The sequence below is a fragment of the Toxorhynchites rutilus genome, chromosome 3 (assembly GCF_029784135.1).
Source record: "Toxorhynchites rutilus septentrionalis strain SRP chromosome 3, ASM2978413v1, whole genome shotgun sequence".
Classification (NCBI taxonomy): Eukaryota; Metazoa; Arthropoda; class Insecta; order Diptera; family Culicidae; genus Toxorhynchites; species Toxorhynchites rutilus.
The window spans coordinates 296,151,284-296,177,919 of NC_073746.1; the positions used below are offsets into that span (position 1 = coordinate 296,151,284).

A 26,636-nucleotide genomic window follows, 5' to 3' on the forward strand; every position below is an offset into this window, starting at 1 on the left:
TATTTTGAATCTTTTGAATCTTTTGAATCTTTTGAATCTTTCGAATCTTATGAATCTTTTGAGTCTTTTGAATCTTTTAAATCTTTTGAATTTTTTGAATCTTTTGAATGTTTTGATTCTTTTGAATCTTTTGAATCTTTTAAATCTTTTGATTCTTTTGAATCTTTTGAATCTTTTGAATCTTTTGAATCTTTGAATCTTTGAATCTTTTGATTCTTTTGAATCTTTTGAATCTTTGAATCTTTTTAATCTTTGGTATCTTTCGAATCTTTTGAATCTTTTGAATCCTTAGATTTTTTAAATCTTTCAAATGTTTTGAGCCTTTGAATTTTTTGGATCTATGGAATCTCTCGAAACTTATGCATCTTTTTGAATCTTTTGAATCCTTTGAATCTATTGAATCTTTTGAATCTTTTGATTCTTTTGAATCTTTTGAATCTTTTGAATCTTTTGAATCTTTTAAATCTTTTGAATCTTTTGAATCTTTTGGATCTTTTGAATCTTTGAATCTTTTTAAACTTTTGCATCTTTTGAATCTTTTAAATCTTTTAAATCTTTTGAATCTTTTGCATCTTTTGAATCTTTTGAATCTTTTGAATCTTTTGAATCTTTGGAATCTTTTAAATCTTTTGAATCTTTTAGATCTTTTGAATCTTTTGAATGTTTCGAATCTTTTGAGTTTATCAAATCATTTGAATCTTTTAAATCTCTTTAATCTTTTTAATCTTTGAATCTTTCAAATCTTCTAAGTGTTTTGGACCTTCGAATCTTTTGATTGTTTTGCATCTTTTGCTTCTTTTGAATCTTTTGAATTTTTTGAGTCTTTTATATCTTATGAACCTTTTGAATCTTCTGAATCTTTTGAATCTCTTAAATCTTTTGAATTTTTGGAAACTTTTGAATCTTTGAAATCTTTGGAATCTTCTTAATCTGTTAAATCTTTTGAATCATATGCAGGAAAATTTTGAATTGAATTTTGAATTTTTTATATTCTTGAATTTTTTTTCACAAATTCTCAAATTGAATCTATTGAATCTTTTGAATTTTTAGAATCTTTTGAATCTTTTGAATCTTTTAAATCTTTTAAATCTTTTGAATCTTTTGCAGCTTTTGAATCTTTTGCATCTTTTGAATCTTTTGAATCTTTTGAATCTTTGAATCTTTTTAATCTTTGGTATCTTTCGAATCTTTTGAATCCTTAGATTTTTTAAATCTTTCAAATGTTTTGAGCCTTTGAATTTTTTGGATCTATGGAATCTCTCGAAACTTATGCATCTTTTTGAATATTTTGAATCCTTTGAATCTATTGAATCTTTTGAATCTTTTGAATCTTTTGAATCTTTTGATTCTTTTGAATCTTTTGAATCTTTTGAATCTTTTAAATCTTTTAAATCTTTTGAATCTTTTGCATCTTTTGAATCTTTTGAATCTTTTGAATCTTTGGAATCTTTTAAATCTTTTGAATCTTTTAGATCTTTTGAATCTTTTGAATGTTTCGAATCTTTTGAGTTTATCAAATCATTTGAATCTTTTAAATCTCTTTAATCTTTTTAATCTTTGAATCTTTCAAATCTTCTAAGTGTTTTGGACCTTCGAATCTTTTGATTGTTTTGCATCTTTTGCTTCTTTTGAATCTTTTGAATTTTTTGAGTCTTTTGCATCTTATGAACCTTTTGAATCTTCTGAATCTTTTGAATCTCTTAAATCTTTTGAATTTTTGGAATCTTTTGAATCTTTGAAATCTTTGGAATCTTCTTAATCTGTTAAATCTTTTGAATCTTATGCAGGAACATTTTGAATTGAATTTTGATTTTTTTATATTCTTGAATTTTTTTTCACAAATTCTCAAATTGAATCTATTGAATCTTTTGAATTTTTAGAATCTTTTGAATCTTTTGAATCTTTTAAATCTTTTAAATCTTTTGAATCTTTTGCAGCTTTTGAATCTTTTGCATCTTTTGAATCTTTTGAATCTCTTGATTCTCTAGAATCTTTCTTGATCCTCTGAAGAGATATATTGATTATGAGTCTTAAAGATCCTTTTAGATTTTAAATTTTGGATTCAGCATGTTCAATCTATTTTCTATTAAATTTCTATTAAAATATTTTTTTTCGTTTCCGTTTTTCGGAATCTATTCTAACGTCAATGTAATGGGGGCGAAGTTTCCATTTAACGAAGTCGACCACCGACCCGACGTCGGAGGCAGCGGTCTCTCGCACGCAAACCTGGGTTCCACTGGTTAGTTAACGGGTGTTAAATAAAAAATGAGAATTTTTTCAATACCTTTCAGTAACTCGAATTAAGAGCGTAAAATTTTCTTTCTCCAAGAAAATTGCTCTTTGGGCTCCCTAGAAACAGTAGGCGTGTTTGGTTTTGCTAGTTTGAATTTAGTCAAAGCAAAAATGGTGTCGAAACAGCACGTGCTCCGCGAACGCATTGTACGGTTCTACGAAACGCATTTCCAGCAAGGAAAAAAGTTCACGGTGGCACATTTTAAGGAAGAAAATGTACCTGTCAGTACGGTATATCGTATCCTGTGTTCCCTGAACGTCGGAAGGTCGAAGGTGGTCGTCCGATGACGGAGTTTTTAACACACCCAAGAAAATTCTTGAAAGCTATGAACCGTTCTACGAGAATCATGCTTCATAATTCGTTCTACTGATGCGTGGAATGAATCAACTGACATATAAGTGTGTTCCGCCTCCAAATATTTCGAAGTAATTCAATGAATTTCGATTGCTGAAGAATTGATAGGTAAGAAAGCAAGACTAACAGAGTTCATTTCCAGTTCTGTCCTGCGCAATCGAGGAGCCACAAAATATCGTTCATCATGATTTGGCTTTTCATTCAGCAATTGTTTCGTTCCACATGAATGCTCGAACAGGGCCCTTTCCAGTTTTGTTCCGTTATCGATAATCCCCAAAAACAAGAATTGATCTCGGATCTCCGCTCACGTCCAATTTTATCGTAGAAAATAACTTTGCATCGACGGTTTCTTCAAAATGGACCTTTGTTTGGCGACCCTCTTTTCTTGACGCTTACGTTATTCCGCTACCGACTAGAAGAACCAGGTCGCTTAGAACCAGAACAAGGCATACCTGACATCGAGCATCGAATCGGATTAACAAGTTGACACGCGGTTGGAAAATCCGTATCATTCTCAGTTTCTGCTCTTCTGGATATTGCAGACATTTTCTAACAAATCCGTTTCCTTCCTGCAATCGCTGAGACTGTCAAATTTCGGAGATAAAACAGCAACATACTAGTTTACGTCAAGATTGCGAATAAACGTTCAACCATCACATTGTTCGCATAAACTGACGTAATGCGTTTTTCAATTGAGTTAAAATAACAAAAGCTCATGAAATCCATCCGGCCCACTTTTGACAGTTAATATTTATGGAATGGACAGATTATTTTATATTTTTTTCATAGTCATAATTATTCAGCTAAAAACAAGAAAAGCGCATTTTCCCAACACTGAGAGAGTTGGTGGTTACGTCAACCGTGCATAGTAGGGCAGTTGTGACCTTACACTTTTTCTGAGCGGTTGTTTCTGTTGCAGTTGTTTTCTGGAGCGATTTTTTTCCGGGAACCTTCACAAATATGTGATAGTTTTTGGTAGCCGAACTCCAGAGAACTGGCTTCAAAAATTCTAGAAGATCGAGATTGTGGATTTCAGATACCAGTTTTGAAATGAAGAAGATCATTCAAATCTTTTCCGACCGAATTGTAATTCAATAAAACAATTTACCGAAACACAAACTTTAGAGGTTCTACTTTTCAGTTTGAATTTTAGATATGTTAATGATTAATCGAGGAAAATTAATCGTTCATTTCAACTAAATAATTTGCGTAACAATCGTTTTGGATACAAGGAACTCAAATTTAGTATGACATAGAGCGGAAATTATTCGCTTATTTAAAATGCGTTAACGACCTGATAGTTGGATGACCATAAAAATTCACTCAAATAAAATCTAGTTAAAAAATTTCATCCTCAAAATTCGTTCCATCGTTCCAATCTGATAAAAACATAAACACAAAGCAGGCTGTTGTTAGCTTAGAACTTAAAAAAAACCGATAAAACCATTTCAAAGATATCGTGACTGCCCCCGCGCCACTCGATCTTCGATCGCCACAATATGATGTTGATCCGCTAGACATGGCGTATCGTTAGCCCACATAAAAAAACAGGAAGTGGGTTATATCTATGGTATAACCGCAAGGGTGACGTAGGACTATCGTTGATTTAGAGATCATTTGTTTGAAGTTGAATCTGAATTCATTCTGAATGAATTTTGTTTTTGGAACACGCCTTTCACTGGGTCACTTGTGCTTCGTTACTGCTTTGGTCCTCGGATCAGTAAATATTTACTTTTCTTTACAGCATATATTAAATATCTTATGAAGCATAGGATCCCTTCCTACCTTCTTCTTTAACCGAGAGTCGAGCGGACAGATCTGATGAGTGATTTTTTTGGTTTCCCTTTCGCCAGTCCCCTCTGGGCTGGTTTTATTGTGGCTCTTCACTGGGCTAGAGGCGAATGAACTGCAAAGTTTAAAGCCTCTTAAAAACAAAGAAAGAAAGAAAGAAATTTCGGCGACTGAGCAATAATCGATTGCGGGCGCATACAATATTGAATACGGAAATATCCTACTGATGGGGAAGAATAATCTTCTGAAGCTATCCTGTTAATTGCGATTGATTGAAAAACCACAAAACCAAATGTATTTGGTCACAGTGTTACATGGATAGAAAACATTCAATTAAACTCTTTCACATGAATATATTTTGAAAATTCCCAAAGGAACTGGCAGATTATTTTCAGTAACGATTAGATATTTCCACATTTTCCTCGATACTGGAAGCCCACCAGTGATTAATGCCAACTCGATAACCACCTGTTAATAGCACTTGATTGAAATATATTTGGTCACTGTGTTACATGGATAGAAAACATTCAATTAAACTATTTCACATGAATATATTTTGAAAATTCCCAAAGGAACTGGCAGATTATTTTCCAGCAATGATTAGATCTTTCCGGAACTTTCTCGATGCTGAATGGCATCCTAACGGAAAGAGTTCTGCGCGTGTATGTGTCGATCCTTCGCCGTCCACCTCCTCCAGCACGTTAGGCAACGATGTTGTCTTGTCGATGTCCTCACGAAAAATGAATGTGTCTCACCACCAGAATATCGCTTAAGTATGCTTTTTGTGTGTGATTGAATCGAGAGAAGGTGTGGTTTACGATGGCAATTTGGAAGGCAAACTAGAGGGGAATGAACTCTCTGAGCTCAGAACTTTCGGTGACTGAGCAATAATCGATTGCGCGCGCATACAATATTGGATACGGAAATATCCTACTGATGGGGAAGAATAATCTTCTGAAGCTATCCTGTTAATTGCGATTGATTGAAAAACCACAAAACCAAATGTATTTGGTCACAGTGTTACATGGATAGAAAACATTCAATTAAACTCTTTCACATGAATATATTTTGAAAATTCCCAAAGGAACTGGCAGATTATTTTCAGTAACGATTAGATATTTCCACATTTTCCTCGATACTGGAAGCCCACCAGTGGTTAATACCAACTCAATAACCACCTGTTAATAGCACTTGATTGAAACATATTTGGTCACAGTGTTACATGGATAGAAAACATTCAATTAAACTCTTTCACATGAATATATTTTGAAAATTCCCAAAGGAACTGGCAGATTATTTTCAGTAACGATTAGATATTTCCACATTTTCCTCGATACTGGAAGCCCACCAGTGGTTAATGCCAACTCGATAACCACCTGTTAATAGCCGCGCGTGTATGTGTGTATAGCGATGTCTTCCCAGGGAACCGTTTGTGGCATCACTCTCCTCCTGATAGATTCCCTTCTGGCCTAGGGTGCACAAACAGGCTCTTGGTGACACCGTTCATCCGCGCTTTCATGATAAATAAAGAGCTTCACCGCAACAGCGACAACATGCTCCAATCGCTGTTCAATTAGAACTGAGTGGATTTCCGAGCGCCGCTCGCTTATATACCTATTGGTGATTTCAATAGCCTGTTTTGAAAGCAATTTTAAGACTATTGAAACAAGTTTTTGGATCAAAAAGTAACAAGTATATAACGCGTAGACATTTTATCTTTCGAATGAAGTGTTTATCATACCATTTCGTTCAGTTGTTTAGGAGCTATTAACGCTCAAAATCTCGGTCTCCGGCGTAACGCTTTCGTTTTCGAAACTTTGATTTTACACCCCGGTATAGAAATGAAAGACGTAGTCCTACGTCAAAACCAGCCATCGTCTGGCAGGCTACCTCGTGCGCAGCACTTTTGCGGAAGTGACATTTCTCGCGACGAACCAACCAGCGATCTGTGCATTAATTTTTATTTCCATTTTTATATTCGTTTGTTTGTTTTCTCTCGATTCGCTCTATTCACGCTCACCGCGCCTCCATAGCATTCCAATGGTAAAAAAAATATTTACGCTGTGGCGGTCGTTGTGGTTCTTAGAATTCAGTTAGCACACGCCAAAGTGTTTCTGTGGCAAGCCGAGTCCACTCTAACGCCTCCAACGTGTCCATCCTACTTCTGATAAGCTATTCAAGAGCTGACCGCTACTGTCTCGACTCTGCAGCAACAATGTGCACGATGACAATGATAATAATGATCATTTCCTAGTTCGCGCATGCAATGATAATCAATTACAATCGGTGTTTTTTTCTATTCATTGAATTCTAGTTGACCACACACGCGTAAAGCTGCTGGATGTGGATACCACCATCCCCGGCGCGGAGTACATCAATGCCAACTACATCCGACAGCCAACAGATCTGGAGCATGACTTCAACTTTCTGTCGGAGAATCTGTCGCCACCGACCAACAGTTACACCAACAGCGGTGCGACAACCTATGCCAGCATCAACCAGCAGCCGACGAAGAACTGTCAGAGCTGTCAACTGTTGAACAAAGCCTGCTCCCAGTGTTCCATGAAGACGAATGAGGTTTGATTGCGCATCCCGCAACCCAGATTACATCAATGATTTTTTTTTTGGCATTCCAGTCCAAGCACAAGCGGAACGAATCGATTACGTCCCGTTTGCCGATACAGGTCCAAGCCCAGAGCCCACCGAAGGTGCTGGGGCACCAGGAGAAGGATTTCGTGAAAACATACATCGCCACACAGGGCTGTCTGGCGAACACGATACAGGACTTCTGGAACATGATCTGGCAGGAGAACACACGCGTGATAGTGATGACCACCAAAGAGATCGAGCGGGGCAAGAAGAAGTGCGAGAAGTACTGGCCCGATCCGGAGCAGACCAAGGAGTGGGGCCAGGCGAGAGTTAGCTGTCTGAGTGAAACCAGCACGGCGGATTACACCCTGCGGGAGTTTCTACTGTCGTGGCGAGGGAAGGAGGAGCGCAAGATCTACCAGTACCACTTCCAGGTGTGGCCCGATCACGGTGTACCATCGGATCCGGGCTGCGTGCTGAACTTTCTGCAGGATGTCAATGCGCGCCAGGAGCTGCTGCGGCTGGAACAGTCGAACCCGGTAAGGGAGTGAAGCTTCGAGCAAGCAAAAAAGGAGAAAACGGTCACATTGATAACATTTTTCATTGCTAAAATCCAGGGGCCCATTTGTGTGCACTGCTCGGCTGGAATCGGACGCACCGGAACATTTATTGTGATTGACATGATTCTCGACCAGATCGATAGAGAAGGTAATATTTGAAATGATTTGAAATTCAAAAAATCTGAATTTGTTGAATGTGAATCAAACCTTTATTGAAAAATATGAAATATCATTTTGGTTGTCACATCTATTTCGTTGTATATTATGGCGTTAGTTCCACTTTATTTTGATAAAGTTGAAGCGTTTTCATAAACCTATTGAATCGTATTCGAATGACAGTCAATACCATGCGAAACCTTGTGCTTATAACTGGACTTTCTAAATTGAAATTGTCAATAGCTTAGCAATATCTATTTTAAGTGCACATTTAAGTACTTGCTCTAAAGTACTCATTTTATGGTGGCAGGCTTTTTATGGTACAGCATTTCGTTCTACTTAGGTAAACAGGTTGAGAAGAGCGTCTTTTCAATTCGCGTTGACGGCTTCGAGCCTCGTGTTTTGGTTGTGTAGCTGAAATGTATCAATACTACATTTTTTCCAATTATGGAGTCACGATACTCCATTTTTTCTTGAACATGGATATGGGAGATTTTAGAGGTTTTAAAACCTCATGACTTTTTTAATCGTTTAAAGCATATCACTAGATTGGATAAGCCCGGATAAGTCCGTTATGACATCAGGTGAATCTTGACAATACTAACTGAAAAGGTTATATTCTTTTGTTTTGAATAAATAAAGTAAAGACAAGTGTCGGGTTTTTACGCGAATTTCACCCCACAAAAAGGCTACAGCCAATATGTTACTGAGGAAACTTCTTTTTTCCAGTGGATAGCTTTCAGTACTGGCCATGGCCTGCAAGATGTCCTAAAAAAGCAATTCGGAAGATTTAGATCCGAAGATTGGATGTAGCCATTCTTGTCTAATACTGGAAAATGTCACAAAAATCTATAAATATTGGTATCTGTTCGAAAATCCATCTCAGTCATGATTGGTCCGCAGATGCCACATGTCGTTTTATGTATTGTGCTCGGCCTGGCCAACCGATTTTCTATTTTGCTACCGTATTGAACGAACGTGCAACGTTTCTCGCCTCAGAATATGCACGAAACAAGCATAGTACAGAGCTTGCACTGACGCGTTATCCTTTTTCAATTTCCGCTTGACAATGGTCCAAATTTTACGATTGGGCGGATTGGGGACAATTGGGAGGATTGAGGTCTTTTTCATTGTAATTGACCCAATTGTTACGGTACCATTGAAACACGTCTAGACTGTAGTGGCAGCTTGCCAAATATGGCAAAACTTCACCAAACCTTCGAACGGAAGGAGACGTTTCTGCAGGCACTCTTCCCTATACATTTTTGAGTCCATTGGCTTGTTTGGGACGAGAACCTTGGTTTCTGGTTCACAGTCACTCAAAACCTTGTTGTTTCGAGTGCGTCTTTTGGCCACCAGATTTTGCTGCGGCCGTCATGTTTGGTAGCTTGCAAGGACGAAAATTACGAGATAACCTTCTCGCATACGAATTCTCCGGAAGGTACATTGGTTAGAGTTGTGTTTTTGACGATGTCGTAGTCCGAGAGTCCCGGGGTTGCCTTAATTGTTCTCAGTAGCTTCAACCTCAGCTTCCGATCCTGACTTCCACTACAACGCGTCCTCTGATCTTCCGAACAACAGATGTACGTTCACGGAAACGTTTCAGCACATCAGTACACGGTCGATTTAGCCACTTTAAGCGATTTCGCGTAGCGATTTTAGTACCTGACGCTGGATTTTTAATTTGAGGGTTCAATATCAAAATCGGTTTCCGTCCTGCACGCCATTTTCAAAACAAACCATTTTACCGTCGAAAGATTGTTCAGCGAGGATATGGTAACGTACAAAGCAGCGTTCATGGTCTTCAGGACTCCTAGATTTTTCTGCAAGTAGTTGATCTTTCCAAAAAAATACTACATATTTTTTTATCAATGACTGTAAACATTCATCTATTCGACCATATAAAGTTCAATTCATGGCACTGAATAAAGTTCTGATATTGGTGTAGGAATACCAACATCCAACATCTAGCGGCTAGGGAGAGAAAAAAAGATTGGAAGAAAGGGAAATAGAGAGAAATAAAGAATGAAAGATAGCGAGAGAGAAAGATAGATAGACAGAAAGTTAAAGAGAGAAAGATAGAGAGATAGAAAGATAGAGAGAGACAGAGAGAGAGATAAAGAGAGAGAGAGAGAGAGAGAGAAAGAAAGAAAGATAGAGAGAGAGAAAGAAAGATAGAGAGAGAGACAGAGAGAGAGAGAAAGAGAGAGAGAGACAGAGAGAGAGAGAGAAAGAGATGAAGAGAAAGAGAGAGAGAGACAGAGAGAGAGAGAGAAAGAGATGAAGAGAGAGAGAGATGAAGAGAGAGAGAGATGAAGAGAGAGAGAGATGAAAGAGAGAAAGAGATGAAGAGAGAGAGAGAGATGAAGAGAGAGAGAGATGAAGAGAGAGAGAGATGAAGAGAGAGAGAGAGAGAGAGAGAGAGAGAGAGCGATGAAGAGAGAGAGAGAGAGTAAGACAGATAAAAAGAAAAGGTTCAATTATAGAAACCTAAAACTTTTGCAAACCATTCGTCTCTAGATCTGAAAAAGGACATTTAGAAAACTTATTCTAAAACCCCCTCGCTACCGTCGCCTTCATGTTGCTAACGTTAATGATCACCCATTCGTAATTGACATGTTGATGATCGATTTTTCCTACAATAGAGCTACTGCAAACTACACAGTTCATTCAACTCTAGCCTTGGAAAAGGCCAATCTATCAAGCGTATCCATTCAGGCTACGCCGGATGATGTTTTTGCGTATGCAATTTTGTCGTATCAAAATTATTTCTGTGATAGAAAATGCATTAAATCATTCGTTATCATATATTTCGTTATCGGGCTCATTTCAGTGTCTCAAAATGAGGGTTATTCAACAGGATGAATAAACGGCGCGAAAAAGGCGACACGAAATAAGAATTTTTATTTCACAATAATTCAATTCTGGTAGATTTAGCGCGTTTAGAAAATGCTTGAAATTTTGCAATTATTCGATTTTTTATCTATGAAAAGTATAATTTTCTTTACTGTGATAGATTTTTCTTTGTTATCTATCTAGAAATAGTCATAAGCGTCGAAAATCTTTAATTATTTCTTACATGTTTTTCTAACTTACAATTCTCCAATTATTTTTGTTTTTGAAATCATGCCCTTTTGAATAGTTGCGAGTGTCTATTGACGATGGAAATGAATAGCATATGAGCAATTCCGATAGTCAAAGGAAGCTTCTGCTTTCCAATTTCAAATCGGACGACAGCAGAAATTAATGAAACCGAACACACTTGTTCTAACCTCATCAAAGTATAGAGAATTTCATGGATTTCGAGAGAGTTTTTGGATTAGTTCGACGAATCCCTTTGTCAAGATAGTCAAGCCATATGTTTTGCTTTAAACGAAAAAAAGGCGCTTCTAATTTTCTGACTTTTTACGCGAACTGCAGTCCACAGACGAGTTGCAAAGGATTCCTCCGGCGGCGTTTCCCATTTCCATTTTCGATTTTTATCGTCAGTAAACTCATTCGCCATATACAGGCACAGGAGGTAGTCACTTGGTGTGAGACTTCGAGGTGGATGCATAAGAGCTTCCCAAAAAGTTCCCGGAGAATCTGTCGCTGTTGAGTCACTATCGTTATGTGTGGCCTAGGGTTTCATAGTGTGCCATCAGAACCCACGATTCCTCTTTCATTGGCCAAAACTGGCGGCTGTTGGTCGATCGTTTCCTTCCAATTGTGTAACAGATCCGAATTGAAAGTTTTATCGTGGGATATCAGCTCATAGCATAGGTTCCCTGCCAATTCAATCGAACACAGGGCAAAACGTTTCTCACCGTCAGTTCTACCGTTGTCACGGTTTACATCAGCTCACCGCTTTTGAATACGATCGTCTTCGTTTGACGTTGACGTAAGTTTTTCGTTTTAAGTCATTAACTCCAAAAATGTTTTTATTATGTTTCTTATACGACTGTCGAACTCAATGATTTCGGTTATTTTATTGACATTTTAGGTTGGCCGTTACAAGACCATAAATTCTATTCATATTTTCAGTCGCATGGCTTGTGTTTTCGGTTATATCGAAACGATACTGAAAAATATGGCTAGTTTTCACTTCACTTGTGTACATCTATGACAAATAGATCAGCCAATCTATCATAAAACCGCTTGTAGCTGTCTAGTAGAAAATTTTATCTTTCACGTTTATACGAGACGAGCAGCCAATTATTACTGTTAATCCACTGGAAAAAAAATTCCCTCACTTCTGTACCGCGAGTGCCGTGTGATGGCTTGAATCACTGTGTTCTGAAGACGAACAGAGGGACTATAGTTCTCTATAGTTGTCATAAGATGACATTCGAAATCGTGTCCCCCTCTCTAATGGCGGGTTTACATTAGGGAGATCTATAGCTATAGATGGATTTATTCACGTGAAAATAGGTGTAAACGGGTGAGAATAAATATGATAAACTTATTCGAGATATATATAACTTGAATAAATTCAGCAGCTGCACCAGCAGCACTGGTGAGAAATTACTAAAGTTGGATGCAGTTCTACTTCAGGTGAATAAATTCACCGAAGATATGAATATATTCATTATAGAAGTTCACGCTAGTGTAAACGGTTGATCCGATTTCTATAAATCTCATCATATTTCTTCATATGAATATATCACTAGTCTAAACCCACCCTAAGGATGGAGCTCAAAAGTAAGAAGGGAATGCTTTTCTTTCTCTCACTCTAAAAATTAGATTTTATATTTTCTAGAGTTTCTATCTCCCTGGAGAATACGTTGTGAGAACTCCTCATACAATAACTTGAAGGTTGATTTGTGTTCAAAGATTTGTACATGGTTACCCTTAGTACCGTGCTTCTAAAATCACTTTCTCGGCGACTCGAGGGGTAGTGGCCCAATTTACAAAGCTGTTGCATGCATTTTGTTGTCGTGCCTCTGACGAAAATAGTGGCTCTTACAACATTCTCAGGGTTTGATACCCATGAAAACTGTCGTAGAATAAGTTTAATTAAAATACACGCCCTAAACTCTAATCCCATCTTTACAGGGCTCGAGTGCGAGATCGACATCCAGCGAACGATCCAGATGGTGCGCTCGCAGCGCTCCGGCATGGTCCAGACCGAGGCACAGTACAAGTTCGTGTACTACGCCGTTCAGCACTACATCCAGACGGTGTGCATGCGCAAACGGGCTGAACAGCAGAGCCTCCAGGTTGGCCGGGAGTACACCAACATCAAGTACGTCGACGAGATCTACGTTTGAGTCCCACAATCAATACATCCATCCACCACCACCACCACCACCCATCCGTTCCTCCAGCGGAAGGGCCAAGTTTTGGTTTTCAACTTTTAGCTCATTTTGTTGTGGGAATTGGCAGCCCCCTCTCCATTTTTTTTAGTTTGCGTGTGTGTGTTTCTTTTAACCATGTGCGCTGGAACGCGTTCGGAGGGATAAAAAGTGATGATAGCTCAGAATAAAAGCATTAGAAAGTATAAGAGTACTACTGTGTAGTAGCTAATAAATGCAATGCGCAAAACATCAGATGAGTTTATTAAAAAATCTATGTCTTGTTTCTTCAATTAACGATTATCTGTTTTTTTAACTCCTCGCGTTCCAGGATACCTGCACTGCATCATGTAAATATCTTTTGTATTTTGGCTTACTTCGGAGAAAGTATTCGGAAAAAACTAAATTAAGGATTGTAACAACAATAAGCAATTGGCAGAAAACCGTGCAATGCATAATAATATGAATAGAACCGGCCATCAGTCATTCAATAATTGTTAAGAACCAACCATTTTGTGATATTACTATTAATGGAGGCAGCTCCACACAAAGGCTTCGAAAGCTAAATAAAAGAAAAAAGAAAAAAAAATGGAATATTAAAAATAAAAATACTTTCCGTCTTGCGTGTGCTTTGTTTTTCAAGAACCTACTCGTACGAACAAAAATTCTGGTCACGACGCGCTGGTCGTGCTTCGGACAGCGTAGTTCTCCTATGAATGTTAATGAGAACAGTGAACCACAAAGCAAACTGTTTATATTGTGACAACATAATCATTTACACAACAAAGATTGTCTATAGGCTATGTAGAATTTTTTTTAATAATTCTCGATTCGTCGCAGATATGTGCTAAGTGCCATGACCTTGAAAAAAAATGGTCCGTTGGCCTCCTCTGGTAGCGTAATGAGTTTGGTTTCGCTCGGTTGGTTCTTAGCTTTTAACACAATCCACCATAATTGACTAATTGCCTGATGCGTTGCATTGGTTCTTCTGCCTGAACACGTGTGTTTTGTGACTAACTTGTTCACACAGCGGTTAGTATAGTGTAAAATGGCGCCAGCTTGTAGACGAGTAATCCCACCGTCAGTTACCGGTTTGAGCGTAAATCATCGTGATCCGACTGCTGCGAGGAAAGGCTGTGAACGAATAGCGTATACTTTCGGGCTCTTATCCCAAGCGCTGATGGATCACGGATGATGTCACCAGATGGCAGCACTTCGAGTTCAAGATTCACACGCACATTCGCAATAGATTTTTTTGGGTTTTATTTTTGGCTCTGTATTCACATTCGTTACCACCACTCTCCTTTTGTGTTACGAGTGCGCGTGTGTGGGTTTGTTTTCACCTCGCTCTCCATTCTCTTTCTTTTTTTCTTCACCATTCAGATATGCATGTGATAACAATGATCTGCAGCGAACGCCTCTGCCGGCATCACTGTCGACACATAGCTTAAACACTAGGCAAGATTTGCAAAATATTCGCTCGCATAACCACACCACTAGGTACTTGTATAATACTAAATTTGTAAATTTGCGGTACGTACCACAGAACACCACAGCAATTACCGGTAATAGGTTAGTCTGATACGTCGGAAATGGGATCCTGTCGATAATGCCTGATCTGCGTTACCTCGTGGCTGCTCGCAACTAACGCACTAACGCCTTCGCAAGGTGTCATAACGCTAATCGGACTAACACAAATTTTTGTTTGTTTCTTTGAGTTGACATTTTTTTGTATTAACGATTTTTCTTCTTCCATCTTCCTGTGTCTTTCTGGGTAACCATAGGTCGACATCTGACTCACAATTACCATTACCGAGGGCTGTGACTGACATGAATAACCCTTCATCAGGTAAGTCTCGTAGCGTGAGACCATTTCACGCCGGAAATTAAACGGTTGTCTGAGGACGAATTTCATTGTTTTTTTAAAATTCTTTATCTGATAGGCTTTCGCCTCCTGGACTGGTTCGCCTAATTTTATTAGAAGTTTTGAACTGTCACCCTTATTCTTGTTAGCGGCCGTATTTGCTTTCGTTCGAACGCTCTGATTCAACACTACGGAGAAGGTATCATTGGTTTCGTTCGAACCCGGCCGAACGAATACACATTTGAATGTAAACACTGTTGGTGTTACCTGATGTGTATCGAAATTTCCTATCTAGAGCAGTTAAATTGTCAAAATACAGTAAACAAAAATGTCGACGCCTACAAAATTATCACATTCTATTAAAATTAATGGAGCAAAATTAATACAACGAAACGATTGTGATGTGTGGTGATGAAAGTGAAAGTGGAATGCAGCTGGAATCCGATGAATACATGGAAATTGAGGTAGGTTCAATTTGTATTAATCCATGTACTTTGCGGCTATTAAAACGCATAATATTGCAGGAATCCAACGATGATCAACATTAGCATGTTGCGTGGTAAACTTTCGATCCGTACGTGTTTATAAAACACTAGCTGATCCGGCAAACTTCGTCCCGCCCAAAATTTGTTTTTTGTTATCAATACCTTCAAACATTCACGTTTTCTCACATGCCAAATTTGGCTCCATTTGCTTGATTAGTTTTCGAGTTATGCAGAAATTTGTTTTTCATTTGTATGACAGCCCACCCTAAGAGAGGGGGGAAGGAGTGTCGAACCACCTTAGAAGTGTTTCTTCCCCATAAAACCTCCACCTGAAACCACCACATTCCAAATTTGGTTTCGTTTGCTTGACCAGTTCTCGAGTAATGCAGAAATTCGTCTTTCATTTATATGGCAGCCCCCCTTTAGAGAGGTGGTGGAGTGTCTAACCACCGTCAAAACATTTATTGCGCCCTAAAACCTCCATATACCTGGTTTCGTTTGCTTGATTAATTCTCGAGTAATGCAGAAATTTCTATTCCGTTTGTATGGACGATTATTATTACATATGAGACCATCCTTTAATTAGGTCCTGCCGAGCTTTAGCGAGTTGCCATTGACTAGCACATAGTTTTCACGAAATAAACGATACCTACGAATTTCAGTAGTTAGTAAATTTTGTTATGTTGAATAATTGAATGAACAAAAGTACAACTTACTGTATCAACCGTCGTTCAGGATCAAGCAGATTGAGAAGCTTATCGGCATACATTCGCTTCGAGGCAGTAAATAGAATAACTCCAATCAGCTGCGAAACCTTCTCGAGAAACTCACGGAAAAATAGTCGTGTTCGCACGAACACCGTATTTTTACACTCCTGGAACAGCACCGGAAGCTTGAAACTAGCGACCGACAATTACTGCAAGGTACAGCTGGACCAAGGTTTCAATGGTAGGATTAATCGATTAATCGAATACTTCCTACAGAAATCGATTATTAATCGAACGAATACTGCACAACCAATAATCGAAGCGAACGAATAATTTACATCGATTAATCGATTCAAACCCAGAGCAAAAAAACCGTACAGCCGCTGCAGTTTTATCCTGAAAATCAATAATTATCTTTGACGCTCTCCTAAACTCCTAAAAGAAGTTCAATGTCGTCGATGCGAGATGAGCTTCGTTTACGAGTTTAGGGGAGCGTAAAAAATAATAATTGATTTTCAGGCGTAATGAACACTTTTTTGATTCCAGATGGCTTTCTAATAAATGAAAAATATTAGTCTAACTAATTATTTCTCTCAGTGTGACGATTAATCGATTAATCGATTATTTGGATCGATTAATCGTATCGAATAAGAAACTGCTCAAAAGTATTCGATTAGTGGATGAACGATTAATTTCAAAAATCGGGGATCACTACGTACGAACACACTGGACGGCTCTCCCGCGCGGATTTTGCAATGACAGACCGCCGCGGAGCGTTAGTGTTTATGCGCTTTTGAAAGGTGAAAATAAAGCAAGGCAATAATAAATGTACTCTCAGGAGAGCCAATGCGTGAAATCCACTCTGCGGTCATGTAGCTGCGGATAATCGTATTCCATCCAAATTGTCGAGAAATGCAATATTTCAGACATTTGTGATCAAGTTCTTTCTCCCTCTCGCTCAGGTAAACATCCCCTCCTCCGTTTTCCATCATTCTGTCTTTATATACCGCCCCTCTATTCTGCTTACTGTCCAAACATTTGTACCTTGTACCATAGACTCGTCTTGCAAACATATGATAATGACAGATAGTGAAACCGTCGAAAGCCGCTGAATGTGTTTTACATCAAGCTCCTGCTGCGACTTGTCATTGTAAAAATGGCGCGGTAGAGCCGTCTAGTGTGTTTCCACGTTAATACAAACTGAACTTATCTCAATTTCTATGCATTCATCGGATTCTAGCTGTATTCCACTTTCACTATCATCACCACACATCGCAATCGTTTCATTGCATAAATTTTGCTCTATTAATTTTAATAGACTGCGCTAATTTTGTAGACGGCGAATTTATTGTTTGACAATTCAACTTCTCTAGATAGGTTTGAAATTTCGAAACACATCAGGTAACGCCAATAGTGTTTACATTCAAATGTGTATTCGTTCAGCCAGGTTGGAACGAAACCAATGATACCTTCTCCGAACGTGTTCGAATCAGAGTGTTTGGACGAAAGCAGATACGGCCGTTTACAAAAATAAGGGTGATAATCTCAGGTGGAATTTGGAAAATTTCCAACACTTTGACTGCCATGAGTTCTCCGGTGAACTCAGAAGTTAGTTCCCAGTGGGCCATGAGTTCACCGGTGAACTCGGCTACCACCAGGTTCAGAAGTATTGTTGGTGTGGGAAAAAATGACCGGTGGGGAACCTATGGAGATTCAACAATGGCAGTCAATGTGTGAAGTAATTTTTCAAAGATTTTGGCAATGGATACAATGGATTAGTTCACAATATCATCGCTAGGGTGCGATTGGTAGCAGCGGCATACAAAAGTTTAACAGAAGAATGCTTTTCTCGAACGTTTCTGTTTTCAACCGTTTCAACCGAAATGTCGAATCCTAAAAGAATATCTACGGACGACCAACATTAGTCCGTCGTTTCTTATTTGCATTTTTTTTGCGTCTGCGTTGTGGTAATAGATGCTGAATTTTGTTAAAGGCATATAACATGAATTGGAATCATAGATTCATTCGTTGAGTTAGGATTTGCTTCGTTTTCGTTCGAACGGGACAGCGACGACGTGTGCGCTACATTGTGATAACAAATCGACAGATGTTTGTTTCTTTTTCATATGACGCGAGCAACGCACAACAAAACATTCTGTGCACAGCTTACCAGTTGTGCGAGTTGAAATTGTCTGGTTTTTTCGAGGAAGAAAACACAAAATTTTCAGGAGAACCTCGAAATAGTTCCCCGTTTCCCCGTTTGATTTGACAGAATTCACCCATCTCTCAGTCAAATTGTGGATTACTTTCCAATACAACTTTTTATTTGTTCCGACGAAAACCCTTCGCCGACCTACTTTTTGACATCTTTATATTAGGCGAAGTGCTGCTCTGCAAGTGCGTGTTCCATTGAAGCAAAAAGGTGATAATTCGACAGGGTCAGGTCTGGAGAATATGGCTGTAACATTTTCCAGTTAACCAGTCCTTCAAGGAATTAGCGATGTGCGCCGGTGCGTTGTCATGCCGTAGCATTACTTTACCGTATCTTCGCCTTTCCATCAATCCAATTTATCATTCATTGTCGATAGCGATCTGTCACCAAACACTCCTGGTCTCATCATACACAGCATCCATATTTCGTCGGCATTGACAATCCGATACAAAACCGACTTCTTTCGATGCCGTTTGTTGTGTTGCTATTTGGGAACACTGTTTCAATCGAGTAGGGAGAGAGAAATGTCATGAGAAGAAAAGGGCAGAAGAATAAAAGTACTTAATCAATACACGCGTGTCTTTTATTTAATTCAATTGAACACGACAAATTGGCGACAATTCGGGATAAATTAAACGAATCACGCGGTGTGTCGAACGTTTTTCGCGATAATCCGGTTGAAGGGAAGTAAATTCGGTAAGCGGAAAACGAAAAAATTATGAACGGTCGGTATCGAACAAAATTAGAGGACGAAACGAGGTTATGGTCATATGCTGACATCCAGTGAATGTGTGTAAAATGAATCACAATATTCAGACATTCGAGATAGGAGATTCTTCGACCGTAGGAAGAAGGTGGAAGCATGGAAGCGGTCGTTCGAACTCTACCTAGAGTGCAATGCAACAGTGGGGGCGAATAAGAAAAAGGCTATGCTATGTTGAAAAACCGTGGTTGCAAAGTAAGTTGTGAAAGCGTCGAGGCGAAGAAAAAGCTTGTGGCATATGGAAATCATAAGCTGGACGTGAAAAGAGTATTCAAGACAGATATTACGCACGGATCAGTGACAATACATCGAGAGGTGTATGTTATTAAAGGACGAGGCACGACTCTATTGAGCAAGACAACTTCGACGGATCTTGGAGTGTTGCAGATTAAATCTGACGTATTGCGGATCTCGAAGCAGGAATCAATGAAAATTGGAAAATCAAGGAATTACAAGTGAGGATTAACATAGATCGGAGTATTCATCCTGTACAACAACCTTGTCGAAGATTACCCATCCCGTTGCAGAAAATCGTAGACGATGAAACACAAAAGCATCACGGACTAACAGTTAATGAGCGTAAGTGTCAGTTCGAGCGAGCAAAAGTCACGTTTATGGGGCATGAACTCTCGGCTCATGGAATTTCACCGATGCAGGAAAAGATCAGCACAGTAAAGTCTTTCCGTCGTCCGAAGACAGCAGAAGAAGTGCGTAGCTTTCTTGGCTTAGCCAATTATGTAGGAAAGTTTATCCCGAACTTATCGAGTATTAGTACCCCTCTACGCGATATGATACGGAAAGGACCTGATTTCAATGGACTACAGAAACGGATAAGTCTTTCAAAACAATAAAGAATGCACTCTCCAATCCCAAAAAACTTGGATTCTACAATCCAAACAGTAAAACGACGCTAATTGTTGATGCTAGTGGCACTGGACTAGGAGCAGTTTTGATCCAGTCGGATAACGGAAAGCAACGCGTTATAAACTATGCTAGTAAAAGCTTGTCTAAGGCTGAGCGAAAATATTCTGTATTGAATAAAGAAGCTATGGCAATATATTGGGGAGTTAACCGTTTCCAGATGTACTTGTTAGGCAAGGAATTTACAGTTGTTACCGACCATAAACCACTGGTGAGAATCTTCGCTACAGACTCTTCACCAAACGCAAGGCAACAACGGTGGGTACTTAATTTATAAGCGTATCAGTTCATATCTCTCGTATCAGTGCCGATTCTCTCTCGCGTCTTGCCCAAATGTGCGAGAGTCCCAGCTGCGACCGTGAATGTGACATGGATTTATGTGCCATAGTAGAAAGTGCTCTACCAACAGCGGTGACGATGACGGAAATGATCAAACACTCGGAAGAGGATCCAGAATCCAGGCTACTTCGTGTAGCGATCAACACAGGAAAATGGATGGACGATTTAAAACCATGTTTACCATTTCAAAACGAGTTGTGTTGCGCAAACCAAATGATTTTACGACAAAGCAAGATCGTAGTTCCTGTGAGTCTTCGGAAGAGAGTTCTAGAATTGGCTCATAGTGGACACCCAGGTTGTAATAAAATGAAGCGAAGACTGCGAGCTGCTCTATAGTGGCCAGCTATAGATAAGGACGTTGAACAAAAGTGCAAAAAATCTACAGAATGTCAAGCTGTTGTAAGAGGTCCTAATCCTGAACCGTTACGTATAAGAGAAATGTCAGCTTCATCATGGAATCGCAGGCTGTTTTCTTGGGGACAAATCGATCAATCGCATAGAGGATAACATTAGATAAAGACTGCGTGGCTACCTCTATATAAGTAATAATAAACAAACAATATTATTACTTATATAGAGGTAGCCACGCAGTCTTTATCTAATGTTATCCTCTATGCGATTGATCGATTTGTCCCCAAGAAAACAGCCTGCAACTCCCGTTATCCGCCATGGCCTAATCATCTTTTGAAACGTTTGAAGAGGGTAAAACGTTCTACTTTGAGGAAATTTTCCAATCTCCGTTGTGCTTTTTGGAAAGCCCGTTACTCAGAAATCAACAAAGACTATAAAAAATTGAACAGAGCGCTATTTGGAGCTCATCTGGACCGTGTTCAGAGTAATCTGAAAAAGAACCCACAAGAATTTTGGAGATTTGTTGATGTACAGAGGAAGGAGTCAGGCCTACCAACCATAATGACACGCAACAATGTGGATGCTTCAAACAAAATAAGCATATGTGAGCTATTCCGAGAATAATTCAGTAGCGTTTTCGTTAGCGAAAGACTTCACAATGAGCAAATTTATGAAGCCGAAGTAGTGTACCTTGCCTACCTGCTATCTGTATAATTCCTGCTATAAGTTCCAGCAAAGTACAACTTGCGTGTTTGGATCTTAAGAGATCTTCGAATCCTGGGCCAGATGGCATCCCTTCTATCGTATTGAAAAAGTGTTCAAGCATACTCTCTTCACCGCTAAGTCTATTGTTCAGTCGCTCACTACGCTGTGGAGTTTTCCCGAAGGCATGGAAAAATTCATTCGTTTACCCCGTTTCTAAAAAAGGCAGCAAAAAGGACGTCAAAAATTATAGAGGTATCGCTTGCCTTTGTTCTATCTCCAAACTATTTGAGATAATAGTTTTGGATTTCATCTCACACGCCTGCAGTAGTTACATCTCCGACCAACAACACGGTTTCGTGCCCAGAAGGTCTACTTCTACAAATCTGGTGCTGTACACATCGTTCATCGCCCGCTCTCTGCAGTCTCGTAACCAGATCGATGCTGTTTATACAGATTTTTCGGCCGCGTTCGACAAAATCAATCACGATATCGTTGTCGCCAAACTCCAGCGTCTAGGTTTCCATAGTTTTCTTTTGAACTGGTTACACTCATATCTGACTGATCGTGTGATGTCAGTGAAAATCGGCGATACCGTTTCATCTCCTTTTCGGGTGACATCGGGCGTACCTCAAGGAAGTCATCTCGGTCCTTATATATTCCTGCTTTACCTCAATGATATTAATCTTTGTCTAAAGTGTCCCAAACTTGCATATGCGGACGATTTTAAATTGTTCTACACTGTGAATAGTGTCGATGATACGATATTCCTACAGCAACAACTCGATATTTTCTCTGATTGGTGCGAAACCAATAGAATGGTTTTAAATCCAGCAAAGTGTTCAGTCATATCGTTCACGCGGAAACGATCGCCTGTAACATTTTCGTATAAAATACGCAATATCTCTTTGAAACGTGTTGTAACTATCAAGGATCTTGGTATCGTCTTAGACTCAAAGCTAACGTTCAACGACCATATCTCATACATCACCACCAAGGCATCTAGGATGTTAGGTTTCATTTTTCGCATCACAAAGCAATTCAAAGACCCACATTGTATCAAAGCTCTTTATTGTGCTTTAGTGCGCTCTCATCTTGAATATGCGTGCATAGTATGGTCTCCCTACTACCAAAATAGTGTCCAGCGAATTGAGGTGATCCAGCGGAAATTCGTCCGGAACTTGCCTTGGAGCGATCCTTCGAACTTACCCAGCTATGAGGATCGTTGTAAATTGATCGGACTCGATTTGTTGAGCGTACGTTGAGATGTAGCGAAGGCAACTTTTATATCCGATGGAGTCATCTAAGCTGTAACTTCATGGGTCCCCTACCTGACGGCAAATTCCTATTTGTGCTCATCGATTTATATAGCAAATATTGCATAGTAGAAGTCATGACCACCACAACCTCCACTTCGATTATACAACGACTTGAAAGGATATTTACTAGACTAGGGCTTCCCGAGGTGCTGACAGCATACTGCATTCAACTTTTGCAGTCAACAGTTCAAGGATTTTTGCGTAGATAGCGGCATTAAACTCATGCATACCACCCCATATTGGCCACCTGCAAATGGTGTTATGGAATGACAGATTCGGTCGATTTTGAAGGCATTAAGGATTGGTCGAATGAAAGGTGAAACGTTGGAAATCAGTTTGCAGAACTATCTATACATGTATACCGTCACACCACATTCGGTTACCGGTGTATCTCCAGCGGAGTTAATGTTTGGTAGGCGATTCCGCGATAAATTTCCTCATTTCACTGAAGAATCGATCGTAGAAGAAGAGGTGAAAGATCGGGAACTAATAACCAAATTCCGAACGAAACTTCATCGTGGTATGAGAGTCAACGCCAAAGAATCGAATATCAAAATAGGAGATCATGTACTCATGAAGACACAGCATAGGGAGAATAAGGTTACACCGAATTTTCATCCTAGACCAGTCTAGTACGTTAACTGGGGGAGCCACTAGAAATAGTCCTGAAGGATCCATACGCGCGACTCGTTCAACTGAAACCACTGAACGTCCTAATCGTGAAGTGAAGGTCCCCGTAAAATTCAGGAACTTTTTGTTGGATTCCAATTAGTTAATATAACTGCGATCATTTAAATTCAATTTTATATAAGAAAGGAAGGAGATGTTGTGTTGCTATTTGGGAACACTGTTCCAATCGAGTAGGGAGAGAGAAATGTTTTATTTAATCCAATTGAACACAACACCGTTGAAGAAGGATTTCAGAAGTGGATTTTCATTTGCCTTTTGATTAATTTGTGTGGCATCCATATTCCGCGATTGAGGATCTTTCCCATAGATTTCAAACGATGCCCAATTTCTGTTCGGGTTACATTCAGCGTTTCTGCCAATTTTAGTCGTGCAAAAATGAAAAATGCTGCATTTTCTCGTCTTCAAGCCGTTCGCTGCACTGTTCCTCGGATCGAAATCACTACTTTTGAATTGCGGAAACTATCTTTCACATGTTTTCATCGCTGGAGCATGTTCACGATATGTTTCCACAAGCAACGATGTGCTTCGATCGCTTTTTTCTTCAACAGAAAAAAACAAGAACTGGGTTATATCGGTAAAATAACCGCAAGGTGGACGTAGGACTACCGCTGGAATGGTAATGGTCATTTGTCCCTTAATTCTCAATGAATAAATGAAGGGATATTGGAATTATTTATACAGCGATACAAATGAAATTCAACTTTTTTGAAGTTGTTGGTGATCCTGAAAAGAACCGAGACGCATTGATTATGTGCCTGTGTTCGGTAACACATTCCGATCGCTACAAATGCAAGAGAGTAAAAAAACAATCACAGCATTGCATTTATCTGCTATGACGATATCCTCAGGCGCTTTGATTTCAATACGACGGCAGAAAATAAATGGGATAGGGAGAGAAGGGCATAGTGCTTAGACGAGTGAGCGAGACCATTCCTGAGTCACATCGCAATTCCAACTAAATAGATTCCCGAGAAGGCACCAGTTTATATACAGATTTGTGTGATTCCAATAGATTCCAAAAGCAATTTAAAATTATTGAAACAAGTTTTCAGGTCAATAATTGATGAGCATATGACTCATAAACATTTTATCTTTCGAATGAAATGATTATCAGACCACTCCGTTCAGCAGGCAAAGAGGTATTAATGTTCAAAACCTTGCATTCTAAGTGTAACGCTCTCGTTTTAGAAATTGTGAATGATTATCAGACCCCGGTACAGAAATGAGAGACGTAGTTCTACGTCAAAAAAAAAACAAAAGTAGCGCACGTCGCAAATGATCTTTTTTCGGAACGAAACTCGAAATTTTTAATACGCTGAACACCAAAGTTTTCAGAATGACAAAACCATATTTTTGAAGTTTGATGTATAAGATGACATATGTGTCAAATCGAAGGAACTCATACAACCCTGTCAGCATAAACTAAAACATTAACCGGACAATTTCAACTCGCATAACCGTGACGGCGCCAGTGGTGGTATGGTTAGCGTAACAGCCTCACAACCCGGCTGGGTTCAATCCCTGCTGGCGTCGTTGGGATTTTCTGAAGCGAAAAATCTTTAGTTACATCTTCCATCGGAAAGGAAGTAGAGCTGTTGCCTTGGCTTTTAAGTTGTTAAATCTGATAGGTAGGATACAGGTGGAGTCGCCTCCCTGGTGTTGGTGATTGGCACTGAAGTGACGGAAATAGGCCGAAAAAAAATAACTGAAGATACAAAACTCTCGCACTCTTTTCCCTGGTAACGATGTCAATCAGAATACAGAACTCAATTTAACTACTCCTCATCAATGTATCAGGAATAAGGATTATGAACTCTCGATTTGCATATAAAGATTTAGAACCACACAGCTACCCATATTCAACGATTACCGTTTGTTTTGATCCATTGTTTCTTTTCTCTGAACAGTATATGAGAACATTCCCAAAGAATCGCGACCACCACCAACACCACCTAGGAAATCATGACAAATGGACTTTTAAGGCGACAGGCCACTATCACACCACTACTACCTAAAAGGAAGGAGAAGGAGAAAAACAAACAATATATATCAACATGAGCAACTTGGGAAAGTTCGCAAAATGAACAAGACAGTAAGCAAGAGCACAAGAAAAGCCTGGAAGAGCAGTGCGACTTTCTCCAGGAACGTAGAGGAAGCCTTTCCGACTCGAAAGAAAGGAAATTTAGAGTGAGGCGTGGCAGAGATCGTTACATTATAAAACAAAAAGATTGTTTCCCGCAAGTTAAAGACGGAACGAATACGCAGTAACAGGCTACACGGATAGTGATGAAAAACGGTAATTTTTCGGAACAAAAATTAAGATGGCGGGCTGTTCCCGAGACAGAAGAAAAATGTCAAGAAAGGTGAGATAAGAGAAAAATGATGACCAATCAGCGCGTATCTAGTCCAACAAATATTTGCAATGGAACAGCCCAAAAGTTTCATCTCTGATATGTATGACATAACTAGAATTCAAACCAAATTGTTTTTTTTGTTTGACGGAGAACTCGATTAGGCAAATATTCGAAAGCTGCAAATGTGATTTAAACGAACTTCTACTACTATAAATGGAATGAATGCGAGTGAGAACTAGAGCTGAACGATGAAAATGCGCATCCCATACGATATCGAATTCGACGGTGTTTTTATATATATATTTTGGTTATTACATTTTCATAATGATATGTTTCGCTGCTGAAAGAGAATTCATTTAGTTAGTTCATTCTGCTTTAAGTTGTATCGCATCAATACTTTTTTAAGCTACGATTTTTCTTTCTCTTTTGTTTTGTTTTGTTCACAACACAAATAGTGCCGCAAACAGTTTGAGGATAGGAGACAAAGCAACGGTTTTACGTCATTGTTTACTTCTGTAGTGTTATATATTATGGTTATCACAGTTGAAATATTTTGAAAATATATCATTTCACAACACATCGTTTAGGTTGATCTCGGGTTTTCAGTTAATTTTTCTTTCCGTATCACATGATCCTTTTCCACGATTTGCAATTTTGGTAGTCCGCTAAAAATGCTGCCGAAACGCGACTCTGGCGAAAGATTCGGTCAAATATTGATCACAGAAAAAAAATGGCAACCCGGTCTGAATCAACCGGAAAATCAATATGACGTATCATATGTTCATACCCAATCAATCAACAATTCAATCAATCACACTACCGGAAATGTATTTATCGGAATGAGGTTGTGCAGAAGTATCATTTACTGTCCCTTCGTATTCCTTCCCATCACGAGACAATATCATGTTTTTTG

The 26,636-nt window shown here is 39.0% G+C and overlaps 1 protein-coding gene across 8 annotated transcripts in view; it reads left to right on the forward strand.

Annotated features, from left to right (window-relative positions):
* LOC129774712 (tyrosine-protein phosphatase corkscrew) overlaps nt 1-26,315 on the forward strand; it is a 175,821-nt gene extending 149,506 nt beyond the window's left edge. For 5 of the 8 annotated variants that reach the window (XM_055778597.1, XM_055778600.1, XM_055778599.1 and 2 more), the window contains 7 exons: nt 6,753-7,015; nt 7,075-7,566; nt 7,645-7,735; nt 12,778-12,967; nt 14,400-14,549; nt 14,801-14,865; nt 25,277-26,315. In XM_055778597.1, coding sequence (XP_055634572.1) covers nt 6,753-7,015; nt 7,075-7,566; nt 7,645-7,735; nt 12,778-12,967; nt 14,400-14,549; nt 14,801-14,865; nt 25,277-25,335 — 1,310 coding nt within the window. In that variant the 3' untranslated portion in view covers nt 25,336-26,315. The remainder of the gene's footprint in view (nt 1-6,752; nt 7,016-7,074; nt 7,567-7,644; nt 7,736-12,777; nt 12,968-14,399; nt 14,550-14,800; nt 14,866-25,276) is intronic. The other 3 variants (XM_055778595.1, XM_055778596.1, XM_055778602.1) reach the window with 3 other exon arrangements.
* The last annotated feature ends 321 nt before the right edge of the window (nt 26,316-26,636 follow it).